At 36.4% G+C, this 10902-nt stretch overlaps 1 protein-coding gene across 1 annotated transcript in view; it reads left to right on the forward strand.

Annotated features, from left to right (window-relative positions):
* DDX60 (DEAD (Asp-Glu-Ala-Asp) box polypeptide 60) overlaps positions 1-10902 on the forward strand; it is a 204479-nt gene that overhangs the window by 111847 nt on the left and 81730 nt on the right. Inside the window, exons 12-15 of the mRNA XM_006864550.1 lie at positions 5423-5583; positions 5967-6213; positions 9958-10124; positions 10670-10858. Of these exons, the coding sequence (XP_006864612.1) occupies positions 5423-5583; positions 5967-6213; positions 9958-10124; positions 10670-10858 (764 nt within the window). The remainder of the gene's footprint in view (positions 1-5422; positions 5584-5966; positions 6214-9957; positions 10125-10669; positions 10859-10902) is intronic.

Consider the following 10902-nt stretch of genomic DNA (forward strand, 5'->3'; position numbering starts at 1 on the left):
AAAGCAGAGCTTAATCTTATTGGTTTTCCTGTGTAGGGAACATTTTGTTTTTCCTGAGCTCCTTTCAGGATTCTTTCCTTGTCTTTGCTTTTGGAGAGTTTGATTATGATATGTATTAGTGATTTTCTTTGGGGATTGATCCTGCCTGGGGTTCATTCAGCTTCTTGAATGCTTATCTTTTTGTCTTTCATGATTTTATGGAAACTTTCTTCCAGCAGCTCTTCAGCTATCTTTTCTGTGGCTTTCTTTGTCTCTTCATTGTCTGGATGTCAAATAACCTGTAGGTTATTCCTCTTCATGTTGTCTCACATGAATCAGGCTTTTTTGATATTCTTTTTTTTCATTCTTATTTTCTAATTGTTCTTCTATCTTACTAGGATTGAGAAATTAATCTTCATCTCATGAATTCTGGCTTCCATTGATTCAGTTCTACTCCTTTGTCCTTTCAGTGTATTGGCCATTTCTGATACTTTGGTATTGATCATCTGGATTTCTGTTTGAAGGTTTTGTGTTGTATCCAAGGCTGTATCTATTTTGTTTTATGGTTCCTGTAACACTTTTCCAACTTATCCCTTATTTTCTTCAATCATTTTATGAAACATTTGGATATACCTCAATATCATGCTCATGCATTCTTTTTCAAGTAGTTCAGTGCTTCTTCTTCCTTAAAATCATTTTCTATCTTTTCCTCTTGGTCATTTGGTTGCGTTACTGTGTCTTGTTTCTTCATGTGAACATAAATTTTCTGCTGCTTTTTATGCATTGTGGTTTCATATTTGTATTAGTTTGATGAATGTATGTTGGTGAGTGCTTAGGCACTCAACAATTTCATTCTGGTGGGTATAATCAGGAGATGAACTTCCCTTTTGACTGATAATACAGTTCAATTCAGACTGGATATAGCAGATGTTGGTTTAGCCACTGCATTGTTGTGTAGCAGCTGATATTGGATCTTGTCCCACTAGTGAGGTTGTAGTTGTAGTGTACAACTATGGCTTGGCTGTATGGCTGCAGTTGCTGCAGTCTCCTTTTGGGTGAGGCAGGAAGATAAAACACTTCCACGAGATACAAGGAGGAAAAATAACTAGAACTAAAAACAAAACTCAGAAAAACCCAGAAAAAAAAAAACAATGTAAAGATAATAAAATGTAGGAAAAGAAGAAGAAAAATAATATAATAAAATTAAAAAACAACCACTAAATAACAGTGGGAAATTAAGAGTAATTATTTAGTACCACCAAATGGACTTTTCTACCACTCATCTGACAGTTTATTGTACTGTGGTGGTTTGCATGTTGCTGTGATTCTGGAAGCTGTGCCACCAATATTTTAAATGCCAGTGGGTTCACACATAGTTGACAGTTTTCAGTTGAACTTCTAGATAAAGATAAACTAGGAAGAAAAAGAGACAGACTACTTCCAAATGTGTAGTCACTGAAAACTTTATGAATAGCAGTAGAACATTGTCAGCACTAGAATGCTTAATGTTGAAATATGATAAAGAGCTCCTGATTGTCAGGTGTGGTCCCAGAAGATGAGCCCCTTAAGTGGGAAGGCACTTAAAATATGACCCAGGAAGATGATGTGAATGGAGTAAAACCTTCAGAACCTTCATTTGCTGGTGGGGCACAACTGAAAATGAAGAGCAACAGATGTAGCATCCATTAATAATCAGAACAATTAATGTACAAAGTATGAACCTAAGAAAATTGGAAATCAAAAATAAAGTGGAATGCATAAACATAAAAAATCTGGGCATTAGTCATTTTGAATCTGACAATCACATGATTTACTATGCTGAGAATGATTAATTGAAGAGGAATGGTGGTGCATACATCTTCAAAAAGAACATACCAAGATCATTCTTAAAGTACAACACTGTCTGTGATAGATGAAGACCAGTTAATACTATTATTCAAATTTATGTACCAACTTATAAATCCAGTGGTGATGAAATCGAAGAATTGCACCAACTTATCAGTATGAAGTAGATCAAACATGTAATCAAGATGTTTTGATAATTACTGGAGATTTGAATGCAAAGGTTGGAAGCAAAGAGGAAGGATCAGTAATTGGAAAATATAACATTGATAGTAGAAATGATCCTGAAGATCAATGATAGAATTTTGCAAGACCAATGACTTCTTCATTGCAAATGCCTTTTTTAAGCAATGTAAAAGATGACTATAAACATGGTCCTCACCAGGTGGAATACACAGAAATCATATTGACTACATTTATGGAAAGAGACAGTGGAAAATCTCCATATAATCAGTTAAAGCAAGACCAGAAGAGTTGTGGGATGACACCAAAAAAACACAAACAAACAAGGTAATAAAGGTAAATACTGTGAAAGGAGGATATTGTAATCATTACAATGGTCTGCTGAATGTGAAAGAAAACAAACAAACAAAAAAACAAACAAACAAAAAAAAAACAGAAAGAAACAAAATAATCAAATGCTGTTAACTGTTGGTGCATGGACTGGGTTGCTACAATACAGTGAAATGAAATGCATGGTTTTTGAATGTAAGCCTGATTATCTGCCCTGTAAACCTTTACTTGGTTCACAATAAAAGGTTTAAAATTTTAAAAATAAAAGAGGAGGAAATTACAAAAGTGTGAAAATAGGAAGATGAGGCTCATTTGGGGCCTTTGAAAAGATTGCCTACCAAATTCTTCACTTCCTAGAGCAGAATTGTCAGTCTTGGGTCTGGTATTGTGGGGATTGCAAATACATGCCATTCTCCAATAAGGAACATCAGTTTCAATTGGATCATCCTGACTTTACATTTTTTTTTTTTTTCATTTATGCTCTCTGATAAGTATTTCCATTGAATAAAGTGCTTACAGTGGAGGGAGGAGGACAGGAAATCCAAGCCTTGATTTGAGGTATTGAAGGATTTTATGCACAAAATAGTGAATGATGCAGAAGTCATCAAAAAAGATGAAGGGAATACACAGAGTAACTGTACCAAAAAAGGAATGTTTAATGTTAAGCCATTTCAAGAAGTAGCATATAATCTAGTCAATCATGCTAAAGGAAGAAGTCCAAAGTGCATTGAAGGCATTGGCAAATAACTTGGTTCCAGGAATTGATGGAATACAAATTTAAATCTTTCAACAAACTGATGAAGCACTGGAGACACTCACTTATCTATGCCAAGAAATTTGGAAGACAGCTACTTGGCCAACTGACTGGAAGAGACCCATATTTGCACCCATTCCAAAGAGAGGTGACCCAATCAAATGTGGAAATCATCGCACAATATTTATAATATTGTATGCAAGTAAAACTGTGCTAAAGATAATTTAAAAATGACTGCAAAGTACATAGACAGAGAATGGCCAGGGGTTCAAGCCAGATTCAGGACAGAATGAGGAATATCATTGCTGACTTTAGATGGATCATGGCTGAAAACAGAGAATACCAGAAAGATGTTTACCTGTGCTTTATTGACTATGCAAAAGCTTTCAATTGTGTGGATCTTGAGAAGCTATGAATAACATTGCAGAGAATGAGTGTTCCAGAACTCTTAACTGTGCCCTGAGAATACTGTACATAGACTGAGAGGCAATTGTTCAAACAGAACTAGGGGAACACTGAATGGTTTAAAATTAGAAAAGCTGTGTGCCAGGGTTGTATTCTTTCACCAAAACTATTCATCTGTATGCTGAGAAATAATCTGAGAAGCTGGATTATATGAAGAAAAATATGGCATCAGGATTGGAGGAAGACTGATTAGCAGCCTAACATATGCAGATGATACAACCTTGCTTGTTGAAAGTAAAGAAGACTTTAAATAATGCCTGATGAAGATCAGTGTGGGTTGCATCTCAATGTAAAGAAAACAAAAATCATCACTACTGGACCCATAAACAACATCAAGATAAATAGAGAAATGAATGAAGTTGTCAAAGACTGTTTTGCTCAGATCAACCATCAATACTCATAGAAGCAATAGTCAAGCAATCAAATGACATATTGTATTAGGCAAATTCTCTGCACAAGACCTCTTTAAAGTGTTGAAGAGCCAAGATGTCAGTTTGAGGACTAAGGTGCACCTGACCTAAACCATATACATCAATAACCTCATACGCATATGAAAGGTGGTCACTGAATAAGGAAGAAAATAGAAGAATTGATGAATTTGATTTATGGTGTTGGAGGAGAATGTTAAAAGTACGGTGGACTGTCAAAAGAACAAACCAAAGTACAGCCAGAATGGTCCTTGGAAGCCAGGTTAGTCAAACTTTGTCTCTCATACTTCAAATATATTGTAGGAGGGGCCAGTCCTGGAGAAGGACATCATGTTTGGTAAAGTGGAGGGTCAGAGGAAATGATGAACACCCCCAACAAGAAGGATTGGCATAGTAGCAGCAGCACTGTTCTCAAATACAGCAAAGATTGTGAGGATGGAGTAGGACCAGGCCATGTTTCATTCTGTTTTGCTAGAGGTGGCCATGAGTTGGTGCCAACTTAGTGGTACCCAACAATAACAACCATGGACCCTTGCCTTCACAGCTGCCTTAGAAATTTCAAAATGGTCTTGCTGTGCCTGTTTGACCTATCATCAGCCTTTATTTTTAATTTCCCTTTTTCCCCACTTCTCTTAAATCCATTTGGCAGCTTCTTTTAATGAGAGTTAACCCAGGACTGACCAGGATGGATTTGGAGCTGAGCCTCCAGTCACAGGATGTTTCTGTTGTCTCTCCCCTCTTCAATTATGCACCCAGCCATATAGTAGGTGTGGGACCTTCCCTGGCGGTGTCTACTTGTATAGTTCTCATCTCTGGTCACCAGAGAGGAAATGAGTATCAAGAGAAAAATGACAATTGCAATTTTGTCTGTGAGTTACAGGCAGGCTTCTGCAAAGAGAATAATTTCTTGTCTCTCAATCTGCCTAAACCTGTGCAAAATGGCTGTGGCAAGCCAAGTTGCTCATCCCAAATCAGAAGTTGCTTCCTTTTTCATTTCTGTTCAAATTCTTTGCCCCAGTAAGCATTAGATCAACATATTTATGTCTTTTTCTGAAGCTCAAATTTCTGGGACTATCCTCTGAATATGCTTTGACCAGTTTTGTGTAATTTTGCTGAAGAGGATCTGTGCTGCCTTTCTGCCTAATCTGCTAGCAAGTCCTTTCTCTCCAGAATAATTTTTTTTTGTACCACCCTGAGACTTGCTTTTAGAGGTAGAATATAAAAGAGTGTTTTGTTACCTCTATCCTTTAAATAAGATAAGGAATTATGCAGATAAAAGATATAGCCTGAGCTAGTGTTCCCTTTTTAGTAAAGACAATCAGACTAAATTATTGTTTAAAACCAAAACTAAAAATTCATGTGTGTGGGGATAATGTGAAGTAATTAGAACATTTTTGAAAAAAAAAAAAGTAATATTCATTTAAAGTCTTTCCTTTTTCAGAAAAATCTAGAGCTCCTTCTGATCTTAAGTATAAACAACTGTTTCATCGTTTTCAACGGTTTTATGGGAATTCATTAGAACCAGTCTCTTCCAAAGTCATTGTAAGTCAAGCCACTAAGCCAAAGAAGCATTCTGGTGCACCCAAGAGCAAAAAGACTCAGGTAGGTTCCACAAATTCTATCAAATGTTTTTGTTTTACTTTTCTTACTGTGCTATATATTTATATGGCAAAACTCCTTTATTTTCTGCTGCAGATAACATTAAGACATAATAACTATTCCTCAGTCCTTTGTAAAGCCTCTATCCTTAAATTGCTTCAAAAATTCAAGAAAAAATGGGAGGTACTCCACCCTTTCCTTTTGCTTTGTGTCAAAACAAAACAAACAAAAAACTTCATTAATGCCCAGTGTTCACTGTGTGTATCCTTTAGATAACTGTCTCCTTTTTATGTTTATAGCCAATTTCAGTGTCAGTGGGACCATCTGGTAACCTCTTTTCATTTTCATGATATGTCTCATGATTTGTTTCTTTCTTTTTTGGGCAGGGTAACAAAACTGAATTAATAAAGAGAGAGAATGACAGCAGGTCACTTGCAAAGAAAGAAGAGAAAGAAGAGCAAAAATGGAATTCTTTGCTAATTGAACAGGAATTGAAAGAGAATTTCAATTCAGGGATAAAGAATCTGGAAGATTTTTTAAAATCATGCAAAAGTAATTCATTGAAATTTCGTGTGGAAATGCTAGGGCTAACTGCTTGCTTAAAAGCATGGAAAAAACATTGCATAGATGAAGGTATGAAATTCCATATTTTCTTGATTTTTGAATTTTAGAGTCATGAAAAATATAATGATTATATTATTGTTGTTAAGTTCCATCAAGTTGGTTCTGGCTCATAATGACCTTGTATAGGGTTTTTGAGGCTATACATCTTTACAGGAGCAGAAAGCCTCACCTTTCTCTTGCAGAATAGCTAGAAATTTGTGCTAGAAGCCTTGCCTGCATTATCTTATTTTATCCTTCAAGTTAAGTATTACAATGTCTAATTTTTCCAATAAGAAATTAAATCTTAGAGACGATCTCAGCAGCAAATATGCAGTATAATTGAAAACACAATAAAAATAACTTTAACAAAGAGTCATTTGCAAAATTGTGGGCATGGGTAAGGAAATCAACAAAGATGGTGCGGTACCCAGGGAGAATCTGACACTCATCCTTGATATCCAAAGAGTAAACTTTCACTTCTCAGTAGACTTGTACCATTCATACCTGCCTCACATATTTAGTTCTTCTGAAGATTCTTGTGGATTACTGTGTGTTCTACTAAGTCAGTTTCTACAGAGGGTTGTAGAAAAGAAAATAAGAATACAAAAGGGGAAAATAGGTATCAGTAGAAGAGTGTACATTGATAACAGGTGATATGATTATGTCATAAAATTGTCAAAATGGAATTTCTAAGAAATCCAGTTGATTTCATAGTCTTGAGTATGTTCACACCCATGTCTGGTTAACACATGATCATCAGGTCCTATTTTTTTGAATTCCCCATCCTCATTTTACTATCTGCAATCTGCTTTGGCAAACCTAGCATCTTGCTCTATATACCATGGCAGTTTAAGGCATAAGCTTTAGGGTCTATTTCCCCAAATCTAGATTGTTTTATCAGTTAAGATCAGCAAAGTCTGTATCCTCTGATTTGGAAAGGGAATACACTAACTGAAGTGTCGGGGTTTTCCCTCGACATAGTTGTCACGAGTGTTTGGTTCATGAGGAGGGGAGATCCAGCAGCGATAGGTATAGTGAAAGAATACACAGACAAACAGAAGAAGGGAGACAATAAGGCACCCCAAAGCCAGGGTGGATACATCACTGGTGGGCAGGCTTGGGACTACAGGCATCATGGCCTCTGCAGGCAGCAACTCACTGCCCTGCAATCTTTACTGCATGCCTTCCAACCCGTAATGCACTGCAATCATTACTCCATGCCTTCCAACCAGTAATACACTGCTATCTTTACTCCATGCCTTCCAACCTGGGGAGGCCTGGGCCTCTGTTTTATTTAGGGGAGGAGTTTCACACCAAGCTGGGAGGGACTAAAACAGGATATAGCTAACATCAGTAATTTTCCAGACATTCAGGTAACTTTACATTGTACTTCACTGGTTCGAATCCCAGGCCAGCAACTTGGATTCTCAGGCCCAATTAACATATCTATAGCCCCTGAGGTCAGTTGGGGGAAGGTGAGAGTTCTGCAGGAGACACCCAGGTGAATGGGCTGCACCTGGAAAAGGGATTAGGGAGGATGGGTTCTTTGTCTATAGAACAAAGAACCGAGAAGTAGCTAAGGTATTTTTAGTTAATCCTTTGGAGAAAGGTTTAACCTTGCAACCTTTAGTCTCGGCTTTAGGAAAATATCACATTTATCTGTGGATTTTCAAAGGCTCCAGTGTATTAATTTAATATATATACCTGAATATTAAGATGAAAGCAATTTTCCATTAACTGCCAGTGGCCTCATTTGTTACACTCAGCCCTAGAGGACCTCGAACCTCTGACTAGTCTTACACGGTCTGCAACACTGAAGGGCTTCAGTAATGCTTCCAAATATGTATGTATGATCAACAGTTAGAAATCGATAAATGTTGCTAAGTTTTTGACCAGATATTTTAAGGCATGTATATATATATATGCAAGACTGCATGTGAGGGTAATAGGTGAAAGAAAGATTTGTTCCCCAGCTACTTACACAAACCTGAGATTTATCAACCTTATTTCTGTTACAAGGAGGCCTGGTTGCACAGTGGTATAACAGCAGTTAACCAAATGTCTGGAGTTCAAATTCAATGGTCACTCCGAGGGAGAAAGATATAGTAAAGATTAAAGTCTTGGAAACCCTAGGGGCAGTTCTGTAGGGTCTCCATATTTGTGCCCATTCCCAAGAGAGGTGAACAATTGGACAACATCTTTGATATCCCATGCAAATAAAGTTTTACTTAAGGTAATACAAAAATGGCTGCAAGCATACATTGACAGAGAACTTCGAGAGGTTTAAACCAGATTCAGAAGAGGACATGGAATGAGGGATATCATTGCTGACATCTGATGGATCTAGTCTGAAAGCAGAGAATACCAGAAAGATGTTTACCTGTGCTTTATTGACTGTGTAAAGGCTTTTGATTGTTTGGATCATGAGAAGCTATGGACAACATTGTGAAGTATGAGTATTCTGGAACACTTAATTGTGCTCATAAGGAATCTTTACATGGACCAAGAGTCAGTTGTTTGGACAGAATATGGGAACACTGAATGGTTTAAAATTAAGAAAGGTATGTGACAAGGTTGTATGCTTTCACCATATTTATTCAACCTGAATGCTGAGCAAATAACCTGAGAAGCTGGGTTCTATGAAGAAAAACGTAGCATCAGGATTGTAGGAATACTATTAACAACCTGCGATATGCATATGAAACAACCTTGCTTGCTTAAAGTGAAGAAGACTTAAAATATTTACTGATGAAGATTAGAAGAGCACAGCCTTTAATGTAAAGAAAACAAAAATCCTCACCATTGGACCAATAAACAATATTCTTAACAACAGAGAAAGGATTGAAGTTGTCTAGGACTTCATTCTTCTTGCATCAACCATCAACACTCATGGAAGCAGTAGTCAAGATATCAAAGGACGTATTGCATTTGGCAAGTCTGCTGCACAAGACCTTTTGAAAGTGTTGAAGAGCGAAAGTGTTAGCTTGAGGACTAAGGTGCGCCTGACCAAAGCCATGGTATTTCAATCACCTCATATGCATGCAAAAGCTGGACAATGACTAGAATACCATAGAAGAATTAATACATTTGAGTTATGGTGTTGGAGGAGAATATTGAAAGTACCATGGGCTGCCAAAAGAACAAACAGATTTGTGTTGGATGAAGTGCAGCCAGAATGCTCCTTGGAGGCCAGAATGGCCAGACTTTGTCTCTCATACTTTGGACATATTGTGAGGAGGCACAAGTCACTGGAGAAGGATATCATGTTTGGTAAGGTGGAGGGTCAGAGAAAAAAAGGAAGACCTCCAGTGAGATAGATTGGCAATATGGCAACATCAATGGGCCCAAGTGTGGAAGCAATTGTGAGGATGGCCCAGGACTGGGCAGTGCTTCATTTTGGTGTGCATAGGGTAGCTATGAGTTGCTACCAACTCTATGATCACTAACAACATAGTCCTATAGGATCACTAAAGGGTTTCTACAGCAATGAGTTATGGAACTTCTCTGAAAAATTATTAAGCATTTATTTTTTTCTACATACTTAACATGGCTACTTCTCAATTATCCATGGTGTTGTATGAAATGTGATTAATTGTGCTTTGCTTATATTTTAATTATTAAGTTCAAGCCTCTGAATTCTAAGTTTCTCTTTTATATCAAGCTAACTAGTGAGTTTATTTAAGTCATATTGATAGGATAATAAATTAAGGATAATAAAATATTTATTCTTTTTTATGATTTCTGTTACAATTTAATTGCTTACTCTTTACCAAGGCAAAACCTCAAAAGATTTAACTATTGCTGTTCAAATGATGAAAACGATCCACTCTTTGATGGATAAATATACAGAACTTTTGAAAGAGGGAGATTATCAACTTATAGCCAGATGCCTTAAGTATTTAGGATTTGATGAGTTGGCAAATTCTTTACATCCAACCCAGGTAATATTTTGAGGATAACTCCATTTCTAATATACTAGAGTGATTATTAGGACTATATAAATTGTTTATAAATTAGATTTATTTTAAGCTATAAATTGGAGTTACTGATTCTAGAGGTTTGTTGTTTGCTTTTTTACAGAAAGTATCTACTCTGAGTTAATAATCATTATTAGTAATCCAGTTGCACAAACATGAAGCAATAAAGAATGAGAAAATCTGTATGAATGATAGCCTGGAAAAACATTAAATGCCTAATAATCTCTGTACCCTTAAAACTAACCCAGTGTTTAATTCTAATTGCATATGTCACACCTCTAATGGTATTGCTCAATAGTCTTGAAATATATCAGGTTTTAGCTACCCAAATCATGATGCAAATCTTAATGCCAGCTATTCATAGTTAAGATTATGATTTAGTTGGTAAAGGACTTCTTTAATAAATATTAAACATTTTAAAAGGTGAAAAGATACTTTTCACACAGAAAATGTGCATTGTAGTTATTTAAATGATGGTATAATTTTAAATGACTTTCAAAATAATCTAGATTTCAGAGGAAGAGATAAAAAAGGAGAAAAAGAATAACTATTCAGTTGGCATTGGACCTGTTCGGTTTCAACTACAATTCATGGGCCATTATTTGATACGAGATGAGAGAAAAGACCTAGATCCCAGAGTCCAAGGTTTTATTCCTGACACTTGGCAGGTAATGAAGAGAAATGAAGCAAGCATTATGGTTTTTTTTTTTCTTACTGTGATCTCATGAATTTCTCACTCTAT

The sequence above is a fragment of the Chrysochloris asiatica genome, unplaced genomic scaffold (genome assembly GCF_000296735.1).
Source record: "Chrysochloris asiatica unplaced genomic scaffold, ChrAsi1.0 scaffold00066, whole genome shotgun sequence".
Lineage (NCBI taxonomy): Eukaryota > Metazoa > Chordata > Mammalia > Afrosoricida > Chrysochloridae > Chrysochloris > Chrysochloris asiatica.